The following is a 23,074-nucleotide window of genomic DNA, read 5'->3' on the forward strand; positions in this document are numbered from 1 at the left end:
GCCTCCTGCCACATCCTGGCTAATAACAATCTCAAGCCTGGGATGCCAAAAACCTGACATGGTGGTGGCACTCTCAGCCATCACTCCATTCCTACGTGGGAAAGGAAGGAGAAGCGGAGTAGCACTGGAGCCAGGGTGACATGGGGGGGGGAGCTGGATGTGTCACTTCTAGGCTAGGACCAGGACAGGCCAGAAGATCACAAATCAATATATAAAAAGTGTGTTCAAGGCCAGACTGGGTCAAAGTCCAGGATGTCAGTCCACAACAAGGGCAAGGTGAGGCAGGACCAGAGAAGGCCAGGCCAAGGGAGTGTGCTTTGCTACTGTGACAAACTGCTCAGCTGCCAGGATGGCTTGTAAGCAAGGGCTTTATAAAACGTGCAGTGCAATCCTATCTTGTGTTAGAACACGCAAGCCAGGAGGCTTGCACTGTATCCACTGTATCCTGAGGTGACACAAGTCCGAGGAGAGCTTGAAGCTGCTCCGCGCTGCTTGGGTGTGGGGGCTAGAATCCAGCATAACAGCCAGATCCCAGTCCTGCCTCCTGCTCCCTGCCCACCCCTGGGTCTGTGCCCACCAGGAGGGGGAGTGAAGGAGGAAGCAGTTGCCATCTAGGAATGTAGATTCACTTCCTTAATCCTTCGGTTCCCAATTCTACAAATGGAACACACACAGTAATAGAAGAGAATGAGCCAGGCCTGTGCTGTCAGCTGGAATCACTTTGGGACTTTTTGGCCCACTTGTTGCACATTTTTTTCAGGTTGTGGAACTCTGAAAATGCCTGGAGTCCAGCAACTACCCAGAAACCTTCCTTTACTTTGTGGGTGGTCCCGATTTAGGACCAAATCCTATCCAATTTTCCAGCAAAGCTGCTGCCATGCCAGTGGGGCATGTGCTGCATCCTGCGGAGGAGGGGGCCAATCATGGAGGCCTCCTCCAGGTAAGGGAATATTTGTTCCCTTTCCTCAAGGCTGCATTCTGGCTGCACCGGCACTGGAAAGTTGGATAGGATTAGGCCCTTAGTGTTTTGTTTTAAGCAGTCCAATAGGCACACAAGAGCTGAGTTTGCTTTGATAGGGAGAGATGTGGCAACAGATAACACCACAGCTCAGCTTCAAGTTCTGCTGGAGTGCAGAAGTTCTAGCACAGGGTCAATGGAACAGGTTAAGGCAGAATGTAAAAGAAATTTAAAGTAGCAAATGAGTGACTATATTTTCATAGTTTTAAGGATCGGAGGTGGGAATAGCACAGAGCTTGTAAGGATGCGGATGTGTCGTCAACCCTACTACAGGCTCTTGGTTGAGTTCTTTCACTCCTTCAGGTGGCCGGAAGGTGAATGATCTCAGGAGGCTGGTGAAGAAGATGAAGATCTCAATCCATGCCAGCTGCTCCCCTACACATGCACGCAGCCCTGAGAAGGAAACAAGAGAAGGCTCTTGAGTACTAGCTATTCCAATTACGGCCCAACCCTATGCCCCATTTGCAACAGCAGGATGAACATCCCACTGTCACAAAACACCTTCCCTTATACCTTCCATGCCTGATTGCCCCACCTTGCAGTATAATGAAATGTTTGCCTTCGTAGTGCAGCAGAATGGTGGGGGGGTAGGATCGGGGTCTCAGGGCCCAGTCCTAACCAGTGCACACTGCCTCTAGCACTGGTGGATCGTGGACCGCTGGGTGGCAAGAGGTAGGTGTGGGCATGGGGGGAGATGGGGAGATGGCATTCTGAGGTGGAGGGAGGCAGTTGGAGGGTGAGGAGAGGGCAGGGAGGAGGCATGCCGAGGGAGGGAGCAGGACGGGACGGAAGCAGAACTTGAAGAGCTCCGCTCCGCTGGATCCTGAGCCTCCATATTGGGTCGCTGGCCTGCCAGAGGCTCTTGATTCTACTGTGATCTAAGGGTTGCCATAGAAACAAGTAGCCCCATTGTGAGCCTACGTGTCTTACCCAGGGGAAGGGGACTTTCATCCCCTTCCCTCGAGGAGCCACCAGCACTGCTGGGATAGCAGGTAGGATGCTGTGGCAGCTGTTTTTGGCGCCACTGCAGTCCTGGGCACTGGGCAGCTCCGGATTGGGGTGCTCATCTCCTACAGAAGTACCACAGTTGTCAACTAGATTTGACTCTGAGGAGCAAATTTGAATTGGTGGGCCAAGCCATCAACCCTGCTATAACTATTACTTTATATGTCATAGTAACTTCTAGACTGACTTGCCTCGGTGGTGGGGAGGGTGCCTTAGCAAAGAGTCACCACTAACGTACCTCTAGTGGACACAGGTCGAAAGCAAGACAATGCAGCTTTGGCCTTCTGAGTCCTGAAAGCAGCACGACTCTTTGGAGAGGAGTAGAGACCACGTTCTGTTTTCCCTGCAGTGTTCTGATCACTAGTAACACTATACATACTACAGTGGACAATTTCAGCTTCCAGGAGGACTTAGGGCAGGGGAATAAGCAGAGCTGCTTTTTCACACTGTTCTTTCTGGCTGCTTTTGCAGTCGTCAAGGAACAGACGAGCATGGGAGGAGGGCCATTGAACCCTTTCCTCTCTGTCCAGAAGGTGCTTTTAGCCCTGTGGTTTTGGCACCGCATGATTGTTTGGGGAAAAAGAAACAACTTTCTCAGTATCCCCAAGTTCAAGTAGGTTGAAAACATTTTTCCCTGGATTGACAACTTCTTGGAATATTGAAGTTTTTCACGGGAGTGAGGAAATTCAGTCACTGCCGCCTCTTGCTACCGGGACAGAGGCACCTTTCAAAGTGGTGGGTCTCACCTGTTGAGCTGAGGGTGAGCAACTACCCACTCCTGCACAGCATCCTTTCTAGAGGCTGTTTGCTGCTGCTTCCCCTGGGGGCTGGGGATAAGAACAGGCCCTCAGTTTGGCTGTACTTGTCGTAAGAGGCGACTAAACAGCCACTGATTTTCAATCACAAGGCAGTTTGGCCTTCTTTGTACCTGCACCAAATGGCAGAAATGCTTCTTTTTCCACAAAATGTCCGTCTTTGTCCAAAAAATGATGTGGGTTGAACTCGTCAGGGGTCTCCCATTCCTTGGGATCAAGAAGAACAGAGCGCAAGTCTGGAATAACAAGGGTCCCCTGCAAGGAAGAAACAGCTGACTCAGAGCCCAATCCTGAGCTCCCTGGGTGGACAGCTGCTACCACCCTTGGTGGTAATCATCCTGTCAGAGTTATTCAATCCTGCTTCCAAACACACACATTATCATGTGACTCACTAGCAAATGTGGATTGAAGCAGGTGGAAAAGACTGAAATCGCGGAGGAGGGTAAGCTGTCAGCTATGTGTAAAAACTAACCGTGTGCCCATTTATGATCCCAGGAAAGAAAAATTCAGTGCACGGGAAGTGTTCCTCTTGTCTTATTACACATGCCTACAAAACTGAGGGTCAGAAAAGTTTTCCCAAACTTTATGGTGGTTTGATATGAATTGATATGAATGGGGCAGGAGGTCTGGTCTAGAGGGTAGAGCCTCCGTTAGCCTGAAGATAACATCAGAAGGTCGCCAGTTCAAGGACACTGGCCATGGTGTAGGCTTCCTCATGAGGAAACTGCTTGAACCATTCACTAAAAAGGCTATGCCATGTCTCCAAAACTAGACGTGATAAGGCAAAACAGATGCCATTTTTTGAATCAGCACCCCAAATATACCCAGGAATTGGTGTAACATTTAAGGAAGCAAAATGTGTGTTGGCCTGTGTTATTGGAGCTTGGATGTGAAGAAAAAAATGTTATAGAAAATGTTTTAAAACATCTCTACTCCACTTGGCATGGAATAGGAGGGAGGGAACTCTTAGGGACACCCCATTTTAACTAATACATGTCTTTTGTTGCTGCTTTTTATGCTTTTCTGTTGTTGTTTTTACATTTTTAATGCAACTGTATTGCACTGCTTTTTTAATGCACTGCTTTAATGCACTGCTTTAAATAAATAGATAGTGCAGGCAACAAGAGGGAGGATATGGGAAGCCCTGTACAGTGCAGTGCCTTTGGGAGAAAAGAAATGGGAGCTTCCTGCCCTCCAGGAGATTGCACAGGAAGCTCCTGTCCGCATCTCTTGAATTTTACCTTGTGGTGCCTATTGCTCTTGAGATACAGAAGTGAAGCCACACCAGTCTGTACCTTGGGAATGAAATATCCAAGCATGTTCACATCCTCTGTAGTCTGTCTGGGGGCCCCAAATAAGAAGACATATTTGGAACGCATGACCTCGTGAATCACAGCAGTGGTGTAGGGCAGTTTCTTCCGATCTTGATAGTGGATTATTTGAGAGGAACCAAAAACGTCTTCTATCTCCTTGCGGACCTTATCTAAGGAAAATGGTGGGAAGGGAAGTTTTAGTTTGGACACCACCTTCATCTCAAAAAAGTTAGGCAGTTATTGAGGGACGTTTATTCCATATTAAAATATTCCATTTAGTGCAATTAAAGAAACCTGAATAGCTCTTGAACTAGATGCAGTCTGGAGAGTCCTGACATCTTTCCTCCTTCATGCATGCAGGCACTTCACTGAAAATAAGCTCAAGGTGAACAAATGGGCAGCTCAATCCTACCCAACTCCCCATGTGGTGATGCAGTTGCATCCCAGGGGGATTTTTGGCTGCTGGAGGTATCCTCAGGGTGGGGGGATATTTGTTCCCTTGCCCCAGAGGGAGCCCCAGCAGCTGCTATGTGTCAACTCTTAAGTTTACCAGCAACATCCTGTGCAGACATTGACCTACGTAGATGAATCGGGTCTGGGAAGCTGGCTTAGACTGGGTGGGCGCTGCCACCACGGAACCCACCCCTCCTGGCCCAATCAGTCCCCTCTCCGTTCCACCTTCCCCCACCCTGTTCCACCCTATTCCACCTCCTGCACCAGGGTAACTAGCTCTGGCAGACCCCCCGTGCAAACAGGGAAGCTGGCTGCTTGGCCTGCTGCAAACTGTTCTACTGAGGAACTGAGGAGGTACTGAGGAGCAGCCTGCACCAGCCACTGCTCCAGTTTGATAGGATTGGGCCGTAACAGCAAAGGAAAGGCAGCATAAACTGACATGAGGCGAACAGATGGAGTTGCCTGAGATGGAACCATACGTATCATTGGTGTCTCTAGCACATTATTGTCTACACCAGTGGTTTTCAAACTCACAGGGAGTTCCAAAACTGCGGTACATTTTGGTGGGGGCGGGCGGGGAGTGGCAACGGTGCAACTGGAACAATTGCAGCACCACCAGAGACACAGTCCTGTGAGTGCAGGCAGCCCTGCAGAGCCATTTGAAAGCCTTTTGAAAATGCGATCATGACCCACTTTCAAGTGGGTTGTGATCGCTCTTTTAAACGTTTTGAGGTGTGGAGAGTCTTCAGGAGGCTCTGCAGGGTTCCCCACACTCTAAGGAGGCTGCTGCAGACAGGGGTATGTAAAAAAAACGCCCGTGTCCCCAGCAGTGGCATGATCACTCTGACTGCAGCTTCACCATAACACTGCAACCACCCCCACCACTTAAGGGGACAGAGGCAGGGCTTTTCGGGCTGGTGGGTCGTGACCCACCAGTTTGAGAACTCCTGGTCTACACTGCCTGGCAGTGGCTCTCTGGGTTTTCAGAAAGGAACCTTTCCCAGCGGATGCCAGGGAGTCTGGCAGGCGGAACCAGGTGCTTCACTCCCTGGGCCACTGAGGCCCTTCATGCGCAAAAGAAGCACTTTGCATAAACAGCCTGCTGTCCTCACAACAGTCCTGGCAAGACACTTTGTGGACACTTTGCCAACTTCATCAACATTTTCAGAACTCTCATTTCTGGGGACCCTACTCCAGGAGAACCCCACCCTCAAACTTCTCAATGGGCACTCCACCCACCACCCCAGAAGGGAGAGCAGGCAACAAACTCCACACAGGTAAGGAAGAGATGGAAGGGAGCCCAGGCCACCATGCAGTGACTTTGGACACCCATCACCTGGACCCTGCTAGTATGGAATCCTCAGCATTGCCCAAGGAGTCCCTGCCGCAAAAACAGTGGCCTGGCCACCCCTCCCCAGCCAAAAGCAGGGACTGTCCCATTGCAGAATGGGGTCTCTCACCTTGGATATCAGGGTGAGATGCCATGAGAAGCAGCGCCCATTGCAGAGTACCAGAAGTGGTGTCTGTCCCCGCAAGAAAGAGGTCAAAAATAGCCTGGGACAGATTCTCATCATCAAAGGTGGAGTCAGGGACATCCTTGTTCTGTTATTGACAAATTAGGAGACGAAGGACAAAATGCCAATATTAGGCAACTGAGGGCACAATCCTAACCCTTTGTCAGTGCTTTCTAGCACTGGCATAGCGGTGCCAATGGGACATTTGCTACATCCTGCAGTTGGGTGTCACGCACAGAGGATTCCTCAAAGTAAGGGAATTTTTTGTTCCCTTCCCTCAAAGTGCATTGCATCAAAGTGCAGTGCTTTCCAGCACTGACATAAGGGGTTAGGATATAAAAGTCTGTTGACGACAACTGCAAATGTCGGTGTTCCATCAGAGCAGGACACATGGCTCATCAGATGTGCAGTATTGACAAATTTATTTGATTTATATCCCACTTTTTTCCCCCTAAAGGGGACCTAAGGCAGCTTACAATAATATTAACATACATACTGAAAAACTGTAAAATATACAGGGACACACCATCCACACACACTATATTAAAACCAACTAGTGGCAAAATAGCAACAACGATATAACCTTCAATAAATAATTAATGCAACTACTGACTTCATGAGGGCAGAAGGATTTTTTTTTACTTTTTGGAAAAGGAAAGTCTTTGTTCTTTCACATCTTTAGATTGTGAGCCCTTTTGGAACAGGGAGCCATTAGTTATTTGATTTTTTTCTGTAAACCGCTTTGTGAACTTTTCGTTGAAAAGTGGTATATAAATAGTGTTAATAATGCACTGCTGAAACAGAGACGCCTGCGTTGGCTCGGTCATGTTGTGAGAATGGATGATGGCCGGATCCCAAAGGATCTCCTTTATGGAGAACTCGTGCAAGGAAAGCGCCCTACAGGTAGACCACAGCTGCGATACAAGGACATCTGCAAGAGGAATCTGAAGGCCTTAGGAGTGGACCTCAACAAGTGGGAAACTCTGGCCTCTGAGCGGCCTGCTTGGAGGCAGGCTGTGCAGCATGGCCTTTCCCAGTTTGAAGAGACACTTAGCCAACAGTCTGAGGCAAAGAGGCAAAGAAGGAAGGCCCATAGCCAGGGAGACAGACCAGGGACAGACTGCACTTGCTCCGGTGTGGAAGGGATTGTCACTCATGAAACGGCCTTTTCAGCCACACTAGACGCTGTTCTAGAACCACCATCCAGAGCGCGATACCAGAGTCTTTTGAGACTGAAGGTTGCCAACATATATATATATATATATATATATATATATATATATATATATATATATATATATATATATATATATATATAAATAATAATAATAATAATAACAATAATAATAATAATAAGGCCTTGCCTGAAAGCTTTTGAAGAGGGTCTTGTTCTTAACCCAAAGTGGAGGAAAGTCTATAAGAGGTGCCACAACAGACCTGCAGCAACCACACAAGTCTCCACATTCTATGCTAGTTGCAACGTCTGAACCATCTTCAAGGGCTGCCCCATGCAGACTGCATCACAATAGTCTAATCTTGATATTCCATGACATGGTCCACCTTGTCTGATGCAGGTAGGGCCACAGATTGCACACCAGCTGAAGCTCAGCAAAGACATCCTATAGCTGACACCTGGACATTCAGGGGCAGCTGTGAATGCAGGAGAACTCCCAAGTTGCGCATCTGTAGTCCAGCACCCGCATCATGGATTTCCCAACCAGGAGGATTTCCATCTTGCATGAATTTCATTTCGGTTTGTTAGCCCCCATCCAGATCCCCGTTGCCCCCAGGCAGTGCTCCAGGACATACAAAGCAGGTACTCACTTTCTCCATCTGAAGGAGATAGAAATCAATGAAATCCCGAGGTTCATGCAGAGAGTGATGCTCCTTGTGCCTTTCTACCTCCTTCTTTCCAAATGAAAGCACTGTCTCAATAGAGAGCAATGCCTTTTGGTGAGGCCCTGGGAGATGTTTCATGACAAACGGGAATATTTCGTACAGCTATGGGAAAGATGAAAGCACATCCTGTTACCATCATGAGAAAGCTCAGCAACATGGGTTCATAAGCTAACAACCCCCCAAAAGTTACTACAGCATTGTTTCATATGCCCACCCAATAGTTACGACTTCAACATCATGGTTCAGACAACATTTGAGAAACAGCATCTTGTGACAAGTGTTCCCCACCTCCATGAATGATGAGTAGTTCCAGGGGGACAAGATACCCGAATATGCCTTCTTTTAGAGCAGGGGTCACCAAACTTTTTGGCTAGAGGGCCACATCAAATGTCTGGCATGGTTTTGAGGGCAGGAAAAAATTTAAATATAAAATTTATGTAAATAAATTAGAGATGGAACTTAGGTGTGTGAATAGATGAATGAATGGGCTCATTCATTCAACTTCTCTGGCCCTTAGAACACCCTCCAGATGCAACCAGAGCATAGTTCCAGTCATGTTCAGCAAAGTGGGCCAGGGGCTTTCAGGGGACATGAGACGGGCTGTGGGCCGGATAGAGGCTTGCCGCAGGCCACATCTGGCCCCCGGGCTGAGTTTTGGAGACCTCTGTTTTAGCGCATTGGTTCCCAGCCCATGGTCTGAGAGAATTTGAAATGTGGCCTGCAAGGTCTCATGCACACTAAAAGAGATTGGGCCACACCTGTTTGCCAATCATTTCCAATTCTGCCTTGCTATTGAGCGAGCTTCAGTGCAATCTTGTGCAGCCCAGATGCCTTAGTCAACACACCGTGGAAGAACAGGCCTGCAACTGCAGAAGTCACACCTCCTCATCAGCTCCCTGAGAGAAACGAGAGGCACGCACTCCTTCAGCTGCTGGGCTGCTCTTCCAGGTTCATCCGGTTACAGAGCCTGCTGCTGTTCCACACTGGGCTATGCAGCGCCACTATACAAGGCCAACAGCAATTCTAATTTTTGCCTTAATGGTCCATGGTATCCAAAAGGTTGGGAATCCTGTTTTAGAGGAGAGATCACTGGAGGCAGATAGAGTCTTTGTAATATCTGGTTTATTTACCATTGATCATTAGGTGGAAGTAAGCCACACACAACACTCCTACAAGTCATGCAACAAATGACATCTGGTCCCCAGAGAAACAGCATTAAACCCAAAGATCACTTTGATCAGCCACTGACTATCAGCTCTCTCTCTCTCCCTCACACACACACACACACACACACACACACACACACACACACACACACACACAGAGTCACTCCAGTCTCTCTGTGTCAAACTAGACACTATTCTGAATGCATGATATCCCCTTGTCTTTTTCTTTTTCAAAACTGCACACCACGGAAATGAAATGCAACAGAACTGGAGTGGAGGAAAGGGATTTTTTTACTCTGCCCCTACTGCAGTTCTAATCCTGATCACCTCCTCCCATTGATATTTCCATTACACAGGCCTACAAAATTGAGGGTCAGAAAAGTTTTTCCCAAACTTTATGGTGGTTTGATATGAATTTGGGGTGCTGATTCCAAAAATGGGATCCGTTTTGCCCTATCACATCTAGTTTTGGAGACATAGTATAGCCTCATTAGTGAATTGGATATAATTGGATATAATTGAATGAATTGGATATAATTGGATATAATATAATTCTCATTAGATTTGAATGAGCTTTGTTTTCTCTGCACCAGAGACGGTGAGACTGTTTTCTTTCGTTTTGTTTTTCTCTCCGTTAACCGTACTGGACTGTTATCTGCAAGAGGTATGTAAGGAGTGCAGATGGCAGAGTAGTAATGACATGGTGGAAGTGAGGAGAATAATATGTTGTGGACATCTAGTGGACTAGAGAGAAATTGCAAAATGGACTCTGTTCCAGAAATGTGAATACAGAAAATCTTGATTAATATGGAGAGATTGCTTGTTATGGAGCGACAACAGCTGAATTGGTCCTCGCAGATTCAAGCCAGTATGGAGACTCTTTCCCAATTGTTAGATGTCTGTAAGGAACAATTGGAAGTTATAAAGAAACAACCAGAAGATAAACAAGATAGTGAAAAGCAGACAAGGAGGAAAATCAACAGGATGATCAACAGGACGAAGAAGAGGCACTGATGGACATCAAGAAAAATAAGATGGACAGAGTAACAGGAATGCACAAATCACAAAATTTGTTGGAACAAGAAGGAGAAAATATATCCCAGTTAACTGGAAGAATGAACACACCCTATATAAGAAAGTGTGCATCTATCAGATTCTGTTATAGAGATAAATTATTAAAGATATTACAGGAGAAAAAATAGAAAATAAGAAAGAAAAAGAACCCTGAGGGGTAATCTGAGGGTTAAAGAAAATTGGAGGATTTATTCAGCTAATAAAAATGGTCCAAATTTATTTTTTTTAAAAAAAGAATACGTATGAAATTGATAAATATGAATTAGAATGTATTAAAAATATATAGCTGGAAATGTAAACATGTGGAAGAATTGTTTTATATGTGGTTATTATGTCAAAGAAAAAAAGTGTAATTAGATTGGAGAATTAGATTGGAGTTGAAATAGCTGAGGTGATAATTTTGGTAATTAGATTATTTTGTTTTAATATTAATGAGCAATTGAAGTTAGTTTACGCTTGGTAGAAAGTGAATATTTAGAAAATATAGTATAGGGCGTTAGGGAAAATTTATTGTATATTATATAAATAAATGGATAAATCAATAAAAGGTAGAAATAGATGAGTAAGTAGATTAGGAGATATAGTATGATTAATTAGTAATGGTATATGGTATTTAGCACTCCTAAATGTATGTTATATGTTTGTATGTTTGTGTGTGTTAATAAAATAAATACATAATTAATTAATTAAAAAAACCAGAAATGAGAGCTGACTCATATTAGCACCTTATTGGTTCCATTCTGTATCATAATGTATGATACCTTTCCTGAATGTACCTTTCCAATGATATATAACATGATGGTATTATTTGTACATACCAAGATTTTCACAATTTTGGCCGGTAGTATCAAGTTCAGCTTGTTGCCCCCCTAAAGCTTGTTGCCCAGTGCTATTGCTACTCCCTGCACCCTCTTAGCTACACCTTTGATTCCGCTCATGGATCTGCGATTCTGTTAAACGTGTACTCCAGTTAAAGTCTAAGAATATATTCTTTAGTAGTATGCTTAATTGTTTAAAGGGTTAGAAAAGGCATTTGGGAAACAAAATTGGCCGACTCGGTAGAGAAGAAAAAAGCTACTCACTACATGAAAGAAGGTGCCTGCAAAGTTTAAGCTACTTTCAAGGGCTTCCGTCAACTTCAGGAACTCTTTGTCTTCAAGCGAAAACCGATGACCAAAAGCCAAAGTACAAATCACATTGCAGGCTGAATTAGTGATGGGTAACATGGGGTCAAGTGGCTGCCCTGCAAATACAGTTATTAATGGTGAGACAGAGAGAGAGAGAGAGAGAGAGAGAGAGAGAGAGAGAGAGAGAGAGAGAGGCTGGCCTTAGGAGCTCTGGGGCCCAATTGGAAACAGTTCTTGTGAGGCTCCAGGTTCACAGCCAGAGTCTTTAGAATCTTAGGGATATAAATAAAATGTGTTATTTTATAAATGTATTATAGACTTTATATCTCTATGGTAGAAAGGTAAGCAGTCAAAATATGCACTTTAAGAGTATGGAGCAAATGTACATTTTCACATAAGAATGCTGCTGCATGTGCTCACACAGCAAGTTTTCCCACCCACGTGCTGCGCAGCCAGGCACATGCTCTCTGCCCTAGTGGACAGCCTGGGCTTTGGGGGCAGGAACTGAGGTGTTTGCCAAGCTGCGAGGCTCCCTGCAAGCTCAGTCAGCTCCTGGATGCCGTCCAGGCAGGAGCTCCGTGGCACGCACTTGACTGGGTTTGCTTTGACTGCAGCCCTGTTGGAGCTCTGATCTCAATCCCTTGCCAGGCATGTGGCAATGAGAGCAAAGCATCAAAGGGCAAGCCGTCTGAGGCCTTATCGGGTCTTGGCGACCATCTCCACTCAGCCACCTCACGCAGCAGCAGAGCACCTGGCAGGGAGACATGAAGGACTGGACCATTATTGGAGGCAGGCAAACAGACCTCCGACCCGATTGCGGAGCAGCCTGTGCTGCTTTCCACTCAGCCACCTCATGGTTCCTGGAGCAAGGACGTCATGGGAGAGGCTGGCTTCGGCTGAGGCAGGCTGCCACTTGGCACCTCGTATCCTACTGTGAATTTAATTAATTAACAGTGGGCACAATCCAAAACTGCGCTGGAGCAGGCAAGCCAGCAGGCAAGCCAATGCAGGTTCGTTGGGTGCAGCGGCTCAGCCACGGGCAAGGGGAAGCTCTTCCCCTTACCCTCTGGGTCTCCTCGGACCTGTGCCACCTCTGGAGGTGAAGGGATTTGGGCCGGCATAAGGCACCTTTAGGATTGCGCCCAGAATTACTTAACCTCTTGGGGAATGCATAGGGCTAGCAAGCCACTGCAATTGGTGTGGGAGTTATAATAAGAATAATTAGAAATTATGCTCTGCTACTACAAATTGAATCAGGTGAGAAGGGATTATTTGAAGTGAATGCATAAGACCTGGAAAGAGAAACATCCAACGTTAGAACTCACAGAGCAGAGATTAGTTGATCAGCGTCAATTTATTACAAGGAATAAAATGTTCACTAATGTTGAATAGTGAGACTGCAGAGAATAACCCAGAGCACAGAAACAGAAAAACTGCCAGGTTTAGCAGCTCAGGGTGCAATCCAAACTACACCCACAGCTTGTGCCAGCCTGGGAGGGTCGCAGGAAGGGTTTCATGCCTCCATGGAAGTTGGCTGGGTTGTTGCAGGGCTGTGTACCAGCACATGAAGGCCACATCCAGCCTCTGCATCAACGGAGATGGGTAAGTATGTGCCGGCTGAGCTTGGCTGGCATGGGAGTCTGGGTGTGTGTGGAGAGGGCAGGGAGGAGATGGGAGGGGGTGTTCAGAGCAGGAGATGGGAGGGGGTGTTCAGAGTGTGGGCAGGTGAGTGGGCGGGGAGCGGGAGGCAAGGCCAGGATCTTGCATTATGCTGGATTCTAGCTCTGTTTCTGGACAGCCTGGACCAGCCCCAGGCTGCTTGGATTTGCACCACCTTTATTGGTGGCGTGGATCCGAGTAGCCTCACTGGGTCTGCTGCAGTGTTACCCGGGGTAAGAGAAATTTTTTCCTGCAGTCAACCTCAAACTTGTGCTGGATACAGGAGAGGCCTGTTGGCCTGCCTGTTCCAGCGCAAGTTAGGATTCCGATGTCAGATAGTTGAGGAAGCCACACAGGAGAAGATGGCAATCGAGGAAGCTCCCATGACGAATTTGATTTCAGACAGTTTTTCCTTGGCAACCTCTCCTTTGCCTTCACTTCAGCTATAAGACCAGCAACTGAAAGCCAACAAGAACTAAAGATAAAAATAACTGGGCAGATGAAAAGATGAAAAATAATAGTAGGTTGCCTGCATTAAAACTTGTGGACATGAGATGTCTTGCCACAGTTTTAGAAAATGCAAATATTGTACTAAGCACCGTAAGCACACATTCTCTGCAGAAAACAAACCGACTCATGTACAGCACTGCTGCAGTAATAACTGAAGACCTTGACTGCAAAACCGAAACAAAAATATCAAAATAATGCATCACCGAAATGGAAGATCAGTCTAGATCAGGGGTGTCCAAACATTTTGGCAAGAGGGCCACATCGTCTCTGACACTGCTTGACTGATGGACTGATTTGGCTAAAAGCCCTGGATATATTGTGTCCTGATTTGGACTGCCTTCTCATGACTGTGACCTGCTGTATCCCTAACTTCTGGACCGTTTGGCTGACTACTCTTCTGCCTGCTCCTTTACCAATACCTGCTTCTGCAACAAACAAGCCTGTGTCTGCTTCCTTGGCTCTGTTTGGGATTGCCTGCTTCTTTTGCTATCTCCCTACACTCCCATGCCACTCTGCTATCCAGAAAGCAAGCGCTATCCTCCCCTGCTGACCTGACACACCACTTCTCCCTATGTGCCTAATTATTGGTCCAGCCTATTTATACACGGACTTTGGCCCCATTGGTCTGTGGTGGCAGTACACACTTTTCTGTGGAGGTTTGCAGACCTCAGTTTGGCCAAAGCCCTTGATTTGGGGCCCCGCAAGCTCCAGTCATTAGTGGCAGTGTCAACCTTTGAGTTACAGCCTTTGGGTGCACGAGGGTGTCCTTCCTGGTTATTTTTCCGGCGTTGGGTTGGTTAGCCATTGCACTGCCACACCTTTGCCCTAGCTCATGCTTGTTTTCTTGTTTGTGGGTTGTTCTTGCTTTCAGTCCGTGACAATTCTTGTCGTTAGGCATTCCACCCTCTTTTGGGCTGGGAAGAGAACAGTGAGCTCCAGCTTCAGTACTCAGTTGGGGCCTGGCAAATTTGCTAGCATTGGATAGGAGGCCACGAGAGGCATGCTTTGGGGACAGGTTTTACCAGATTTTTTGTCCATCAGTACACCGCCGCAGATACTTGTGATATATCTTGGTGAGTACGATCTGAGCTAGAGGACAACTATGTCCTTGAGTCTTAAGATCCACAGGGAATTTGTGTTGGTAAGGCACTGGTTCCCAGGGATAAAACTCCTATGGTCCTCCTTTGTGTCCCGCTGGGCATGGAGGAATGCCAAAAGTGTCTGTAGGGTGGACCTAGCTTAGAAAAGTCTTGATGCTTATGTAGGGCAGCTAATATGGTTACAAGGCGGGGCTGTCATTCAGCACCTGGAAATAAGGTTGGAGTGGTCCAACTTGGTTTGATCGAACAGTGTGCATCTGTCTCCAGCTGGCACAGATCTTTTTCTGTTGGACTTACAGTAGGGCATAAGGCAGTTTTTTGTAGTGGGGTGGTGGGGCCAAGCGCTAGGCTGGCCCCCTGTGTGGCAGGAGTCATGGGGGAGGGGGGTTAGTAGGCCTTAGGCCTCAATGTCCATTTGAGGTAAGCAAAGTTAAGGGGTGAGCCAATACTGCTCAAAGAGGTTAGCTGGCGAGCCCCTTGACTGGAATCAGCGGAGTCACTAGAGAGGTGCGGGTGGTACGGGCCACACCGGGTGACGTGCCGGGGAGGTGACATGCCCTGGGGGAATGACTCGCTAAAATCATGGCATTAGGAGCTACCCCATCATGCCATACACTGTTGGATGCAGAATTCCCAGCGGAATGCAATGCAAAAAACAGAATTGAAATAGCTCCTTCAAAAGTTTTGGCCAAAAAACCGGAAAGAAAAAAATGAATGGATCCCTATGGAAAGTGAAAGTGAGCCATATCGTGCATTTACTCATGAATAGGTGTACTTGCCATAGTCTGTCAGACAGGGAAGGCTGAGAGGACTCCAAGGACGTCAGAGTGGTCCTGATCCAATGAATGCAATCCCCCAAAACACCCAAGAAGTACTCCCTCCCTCCCAGCTGCGAGTCTATTGAGCCCTATGGAAAGTGAAGCAGCCTCAAGTCATGTTTACTCGCAAGTAGGCAGACTTGCTTTGGCTGCTGGTCAGGCCAGGGAAAGGGGAATGTGAGGACACCAGAATGGTCCCAATCCGATGGAGCTGGAGTGCAACAAATGCTCCAGAAGGCAGCCTCCCTCCCCACTAAAAAGGACAAAAAAATAGGCTTGAACTGGTAAGGGGAAAGTTTTCTATTTTGCACTTGCAAAGCCAGGAGGGTCTTTGTCTTGATATGCATGAAATAGAAGAACTTTAAACTGGGCACTGGGGAGGGCTATAAATCTCACTGATTCTTTTGGGGGGGGGGGTTGTTATTGCAGGCAGGCTACAGAGTAAGCTCCACTGACCACTATGGGACTTATGTCTCAGTAGACATGCATACGCTTGAGCTCACAGGCTGCAATTCTACCCACACTTTCCTGAGAGTATGCCCCATTGACCACTATGGGACTTACTTCTGAGTAGACATGCATAGGAGTGGGCTCACAGGCTGCAATCCTACCCACACTTTCCTGAGAGTAAGCCCCGTTGACCACAGTAGGACTTACTTCAGAGTAGATTCACTTGGTGGAACAGGAATGGCTCCCCCTTATTTAATTATTTCTTTTATTTTAATTTAATTATTTATAATTATTTATTTTAATTCGCTAGATGATGTCACTTCTGGCCATGACATCACTTCCAATGGGTCCTGGACAGATTGTCATTCTAAAAAGTCGGTCCCAGTGCTAAAAGTTTGAGAATTGCTGCAATAAGGTATTAGTAAGTTGACACGGGGTGTGTGTGTGTGTGTGTGTGAGACTCTACAAGTGTTCAAAATCAGAGTTTGGAGGAATAATACCATCATGTTGTATATCAATCAATGCGTAATTTCATGCAGAATGCAATGAAACAAACCACATTGAAATATCTGTGTTCTAACAAAAGGTACAGCCAAAAACCAGTGGGGGCAGGTTGATGGGACATCACCACGCCCACCACTTGGGGCATTGCCCCGCCCACTGCATGGGGTGACGCGCAGGCCTCCCGCACCGGGTGACACGAATCCTAGTGATGCCACTGACTGGAATAGGCAAAGCTGCGCTGTCCAGCTACCTTGACCCTCATGGATTGGTGAGGATAGGCATGATTAACCAATGACTGGACACAGCCTGGAGCCAGGTGGCATGTCCATGAACATCTCATGGGAGGTAGACAGTGAGCACCTTCTCCCAACTCAGGTCCCCACACAGCTTTGGGTGGCAGTTAGTGCCCTGCTGTTTCTTATGGAGAAAGTTAAATAAAATGGTCCAAGTTACTTCCAAAGTCTGTATCTGTGGTGCGAGGGTCAAAGTGCATACAGGTGAGCCTTCAAGTAAACAAACAACATGTGTAGATTTCTTTTGAAGAGTAAATATTTACAAAACCACTTTTTAGTGACTGTGAAATGATTTAAGGCTGAGGTAGAAAGTGGTCAGTGTGGTTATCCTTGGGAAGGCAATGCTTTAAAGTGACCATTCCAGCACAGAGGAGTATGGAAACCTCTTACTTTGAATGTTCCATACTTAGCTCCATACTTAGCTATTCCTGTGATCTTTCCATCTGGGGAGGTGTCAATATCTGCATGTGCTGCTTTTGCTATCTCACAGGGCCCACTAAATCATAGTCAAACATAAGGCCTGGGGACCAGATGCACCCCACGGAAGCTTTTTATCCGGCCCTCAGGCTTTCAGCTGCTGAGCAGTGCTGAGGTGTTACTGCTGAAAGGGCAGCCCATATGAAAACTGGGCTCTCATATCTTGAAATATGATCAAGAGTTGTGTGTATTATCTTCTGTCATTTGCAGCTAATGAGTTCCTAAGTGAGAAAAAGTGCTTATTTTGGTTATGACATGTTTAAAGACATCACTTCCTGCGCAATGACATCAATTCTGACCCTCACCAGGCATGATGAATGCTTTTCGGCCCTCAGTCTAAACAAGTTTGATACCCCTGAACTAAATTCATTGGTGAAAATGTGATTTTCACAACATAGTGACTACAAAGGCAGCTAGCGTGCCTGTATGGGCACGCTAGCAATGATTGCCATGCCTAGCCCCCTATCAGCCAGCAGCAGGGCTTTGCTGCCAGCTGATTGGCTGGCTGGCATTAGGGGATGGGACGACTAAGCCTGATCTAGCGCGCAGGCGCTAGACCCAGCTCAGTTCCGTTCCTGGAAGCAACCGGGCAGGACGCTTCTCCAGGAACGGAGAGGGACTGCCCCGCGACGGGGCTTGGGGCGCGTGTTGCCATGCTGGCAAGCTCCCGTCACCTGCAGCAGTGGGCAGCCTCTCTAGTTTAGCTTGGGGGGTGGGTGGCGTTGCGCGCTCTGCCTCACCGCGTTCGGGGCGGCGGGCTCATGCGCTCTGTGGGCAGCGCGTGAATGGGGACAACCCGCTGCGCACTCTGCAAAGGAGTGTAGGGAAGGGGTGGCCCGTTGCACACTCTGACCGAGCGGTAACATCAAGGGCTGCCCGCTGCACGCTCTGCCTGCCGTGCTGCAGGGCACAGCGCTCTTGGGCACCCCATGAGTGGCGACTGTGGGTGCCTCCCGGGGGTCTGCTGGGGACGACAGAAGCCTGTGGTGGGCGGCCACCCGGCGGCCCTTGCCCACCTACCTGGGGGGGCGATTGTGTCGGGCCTCATTTTGGCGGCCATTGGGGGGCATGTCGTGGCTGTGCGCCATTTTAGCACCCTGCCTCATGGCGCTCCGCCATTTTGAAATAAAAAAAATTGAATTAGCCCAGCGGCCATTTTGAAGGCTTCAACTGCCCAAGGGTCTTTCATTTTCAGAGTTGGGGGACTTCCAGTTACAGCAGGCTCCAGTCACAGCGTGGAGGGGCAAGAAACTGTGCTGCTGCGGCGGCACTGCTGGGATCGTTCCCTTTCCATATCGTATTGTAAAAATTAGAACATAGGGAGTGGTGGCCCCCACTCCGGATATTCCTTCACAGGGGGGTGGACATGGGGAAGAAAACTCAGAAGTCAGGCGGCAAGGCCACCAGGAAGGCGGTTCCAGCTTCCCCTCCCCTCCCTCATCACCGGATGATGAGGAGCAAGGCCGGTGTTTTGGGCCTTCATGACTCACTACGACGCGAGACAAAAAAGAAAGGGCCCTTCGCAAGGCGGGGCAGGGTGATGGGGGCTCCAGCTCCGGGGCAGTCCCCGTACCTCGCAGGTCAATTAGAAAGAGTAAAGGGGCCTCTATCCCTCCCTGGCAGGTACACGTTCTGGAGGCTAAGCGTGTTACTGTCGAGGAGGGCGAGGCGCAGGGCAGCAACTCCCTAGATGTGGAGGAGGAGGTGGTCTGTCCTGTTAAAAGGCCTCGGCCACAGGCTTACAGTGGCTGCGGTGGGCAAGGAGGAGCACTTTCGGCTATTAGCCCCCGAGGCCAGGCAAGATCCGGATCCCATGCCCACATGGCTGTGGGGACTTGGTATGATGAGGCCCAGGAAGCCATCTGGGCATCGCTGGCTCCATCTACCTGCACCAGTTATTTGAGTAAGTCCCGTGAGTTTGGTAATTTCTGTAGGTTGGCTTTGGTGCCAGAGCAGGGACCATTTGAGCCCCACACTCTTAGGCAGTTCATTTTGGGACTGCATAATAGGGGGTTATCCAGTAAAGCTATGTCGATTTATCTGGCGGCCATCTCCTTCCAGTTCCAGGCCTGGGGAATTCAGGACTTCACCAAGGATTTTAGGGTGTGTAAGATGGTGGCTGGTTTTGGCCGGCAATTCCCCGCAGGCGCCGACAAGCGCCTACCTACTACGCCCACCATTTTACAGGGGCTACACATGGAGTTTAGTGCCATGTGTTCCTCAACCTACGAGTCGCTGCCGCTTCGGGCAGTGACTCTGGTAATGTTTTATGGGGCTTTTCGCCCAGGTGAGGTGTTGGTTAGGTCACGGTTTGCCCCCACTGACAGAGGTCTTCAGTGGGGGGAATGTGTTTTATGGCTTGGGAGTTTATTCCTCCATTTTTTATCCCTCCGAGTGTCCAAAACGGACCAGTTAGGGCGTGGGCAGTGCATTCAGTTGAAACAGGCTCCGAGCCAGCGTCTTTGTCCAGTATCTATCATGGAACAGTACTGCTTAATGGCTCCTGCAGGAGTGGGGCCCGCTATTTCGTCACGAGGATCGTTCCCCCCTTTCACTTTACCAGTTTCGGGCCATTTTTTAAAAGAGCGCTGTCGCAATTAGGCCTGAGGCCTGAATTGTTTTGGCTGCATTCATTTAGGATTGGGCCGGCAACCACTGCAGCCAGAATTGGTTTCTCCCCCCAGGGCATCAGGCGCTTCGGTAGAGGCGCTCTGGTGCCTTTAAATACTACATTCGTTAAGGTGCCACAAGGGCTCCGTGTGTAACGCCAGTGGGCGTGTGCAGCGCCAGGTTGGCGCGATGCGGGCAGTGACATGTTGGTACGATGTGTCAGAGCCGCGTAGGCTCCGTTGGCAGCGCCTAGTGGGCGTGTGCCGCGCCGTGTTGGCGTGATGTGTAGGTGGGGTGTCCTGTAAGTTTAGGTAGGTGGCGGACCAGGTTACTGACCATGACTGGCCGTGGGGGTGAGCATTAGTGCGGAGGGAGCATTCCTCCTTTCTCTTGCTTATCTCACGATGTGCTTCTTTTTCCAACAGGTCCGGCTGCAATTTTATACTGATCGTTCTGCAGCCGGATTGTTGTTTGAGTGTTTTCAGTTTGGGTTCAAGATCCAGGCCCCGCCTCCAGTTAGGCCTATGTTCACTCACAACCTCCGGTCAGTGACTGGCATGGAGGAGGTGGTGCGAGGAAAAATAGCCAAGGAGGTGGAGGCGAATAGAGTAGTTGGACCGTTTGCGGTTCCTCTGTGGAGGAATTTGCAGGTGTCCTCCCTGGGTGTGGTGCCTAAAAAAGCCCAGGGCCAAATTTAGACTGATTCACTACCTGTCCTTTCCGGAGGTTTCCTCTGTAAACGACGGGATACCGCCCCACCTGTGTTTAGTCCGATACACTTCTTTAGACTAGGCGGTTGCCCGCCTCAAGAAGTGTGGCCCTGGGGCCTTGATGGCCAAGGCGGATATTCAATCTGCCTTTAGATTGCTTCCAGTGCATCCCCCAGGACCCCCTGGCACACGAGAAGACAGAGGGCCCTCTGAGCAAGCTTACCTTTCTAGGTATCACGTTGGACTCGGTGACACAGACCAGCCAAGGGACAAATTAGATAAATTGATAGGGATGTTGACTAGCGCCCTAGGGTCCAACAAGTTAACATTGAGGGAGCTACAAAGTCTGGTGGGGCATTTTAATTTTGCCTGTAAGGTCATTGCCCCCGGCAGGGCCTTTGTGCGTCGTTTATGCGATGCTATGGCGGGGCTTTGGCGCCCGTCTCACAGACTACAGGTGTCACCTGGTATGCCGGAGGACCTGGAGCTGTGGCTGGGGTTTCTGAAAGATTTCAACGGGATCTCCTTTTGGAGATTTTTACAGTCGATTGAAGCTGAGCTCCAGGTTCACTCTGATGCTGCGGGAGGCTTGGGATTTGGAGTGTTTTTCCGAGGATGCTGGTGTGCAGCCCCCTGGCCACAGGTGTGGGTCCAAGAGGGGATCACCAGGGTCTTTCCAATTGTCGTGGCTGTCCACTTGCAGGCTGGGGAGTTTGCCAACTCTTCAGTTTGCTTTTGGTGTGATAATCTGGCCATGGTCCACATAGTTAACATGCTGACCTCCAAATCCCACCGGGTTAGGAATCTGGTTAGAGTCTTTGTCAAACAGTGTCTTGCTATCAACACTGTTTTCTCAGCCAGACATGTGCCTGGGATTAAGAATAGTATAGCCGATGCCCTCTCTCGAGTTTAGAAGGAGCGCGTCCGGTAGCTGGCCTCCGAGGCCAGTTAGGATCCCGAGCCCGAGGCCCAGAAGCTATCTTGGCATCACTGGCTTCATATACCCATGGCCAGCTACTTGAGTAAGATCTGACCATTTGCGCCCCACACTCTTATGCGGTCCATTTTGGACTGCATAACGGGGACATCCGGTGGATCTGTGTTCATCTATCTGGCTGCCATTTCTTTCAGTCACAGGCCTGGGGGAATTCAGGATCTCACCAAGGAGTTTAAGGTGTGGAAAATGGTGGCTTTGGAGGGTGATGCCCTGCAGGCTCAGGCAGGTGCCTACCTATTACAACCACCATTTTGCATGGGCTGAGCGTGGAGTTTATTGCCATATGTTTCTCAGCCTTTGAGTCCCTGCTATTTCGGGCAGTGACTCTGATAGTGTTCTATGTGGCTTTTCGCCCAGGGTTTGGTCACAGTTTGACACCACTGACAGAGTCCTTCAGTGGGGGACTGTGTTTTAAGGCCCAGGATGTCCATGAATTTTTTGGGCTTCATGCCGCTCTGGTGCCTTTAAATACTATGTTCGTTAAGGTGCTGTAAGGGCTCCGTGTGCAACGCCAGTGGGCGTGTGCAGCGCCAGGTTGGCGCGATGTGTGCAGTGCCAGGTTGGCACAATGTGTCAGAGCTGCGTAGGCTCTGTTGGCAGCGCTTAGTGGGCGTCTGCTGTGCCGTGTTGGCATGATGTGCAGTGCCAGGTTGGCACGATGTGTCAGAGCCGCGTAGGCTCTCTTGGCAGCGCTTAGTGGGCGTCTGCCGCGCTGTGTTGGCGTGATGTGCAGTGCCAGGTTGGCATGATGTGTCAGAGCCGCGTAGGCTCTGTTGGCAGCGCTTAGTGGGCGTGTGTCGCGCCATTGTTGGCGTGATGTGTAGGTGGGGTGTCCTGTAAGTTAGGTAGGGCGGACCAGGTCACTGACCGTGACTGGCCGTGGGGGTGAGCATTAGAGCAGAGGAAGGATTCCTCCTTTCTCTTGGCCTGTCCAGTGAGCTTATCTCACGATGTGCTTCTTTTTCCAACAGGTCCGCGAAGGAGATGCCCAGCCAGGGTCTTGATCTGCGGACACTCCATAGTTTTTTGGGCTCGGAAGCATGCCATGTCATCCAGTTTAGGCTCTCAGCTGGCGCTGGGTGATGTTTCGCACATTGACTGTTTGGCCAAGAGGGGTATGTGTTGGGGCCAACTTTCCCCGGCCTTTTTGGAATACATTGGTATCAACCCCCTGCCGCAGGTAATTGTGGTACACTTGGGCGAAAATGACCTGGGTCAGAGGTAATGTCCTTGAGGCTCCAGGCCCGCAAGGATTTTAATTTGTTAGTCCATCAGTTTCCCGGGATCACTATCCTGTGATCCGACATGCTGCCTAGGAGAGTCTGGCGGTGGAAGAGTGGTGAAAAGAATTGACGTAGCACGCAAAAGGGTCAATGCTTACCTGGGCAGGGTCGTCACAGAGCTTGGTGGGGTGGCTATCCATCATCTTAGTATTGGTTTTGAGGAGGCTGCTCTTTACCGTGGCGATGGAGTTCACCTTTCCCCTATGGGTTATGGGCGCTTTCTCTCAGAGTTGCAACAAAGCTTGAAACTCTTTTTGGGTGCAGGGAAGGCCAAGCGCT

General features: G+C 48.8%; 1 protein-coding gene across 1 annotated transcript in view; it reads right to left on the reverse strand.

Annotated features, from left to right (window-relative positions):
* Window positions 1–901: 901 nt before the first annotated feature.
* The window catches only part of LOC136644633 (cytochrome P450 2J2-like), a 33,302-nt gene continuing 11,129 nt past the window's right edge, over window positions 902–23,074 (reverse strand). Inside the window, exons 4-9 of the mRNA XM_066620658.1 lie at window positions 11,340–11,500; window positions 7,943–8,119; window positions 6,065–6,206; window positions 4,134–4,321; window positions 2,952–3,093; window positions 902–1,411 (exon numbers count right to left, since the gene is read on the reverse strand). Coding sequence (XP_066476755.1) covers window positions 1,224–1,411; window positions 2,952–3,093; window positions 4,134–4,321; window positions 6,065–6,206; window positions 7,943–8,119; window positions 11,340–11,500 — 998 coding nt within the window. The 3' untranslated portion in view covers window positions 902–1,223. The remainder of the gene's footprint in view (window positions 1,412–2,951; window positions 3,094–4,133; window positions 4,322–6,064; window positions 6,207–7,942; window positions 8,120–11,339; window positions 11,501–23,074) is intronic.

The sequence above is a fragment of the Tiliqua scincoides genome, chromosome 3 (assembly GCF_035046505.1).
Source record: "Tiliqua scincoides isolate rTilSci1 chromosome 3, rTilSci1.hap2, whole genome shotgun sequence".
NCBI classification, from domain to species: Eukaryota; Metazoa; Chordata; class Lepidosauria; order Squamata; family Scincidae; genus Tiliqua; species Tiliqua scincoides.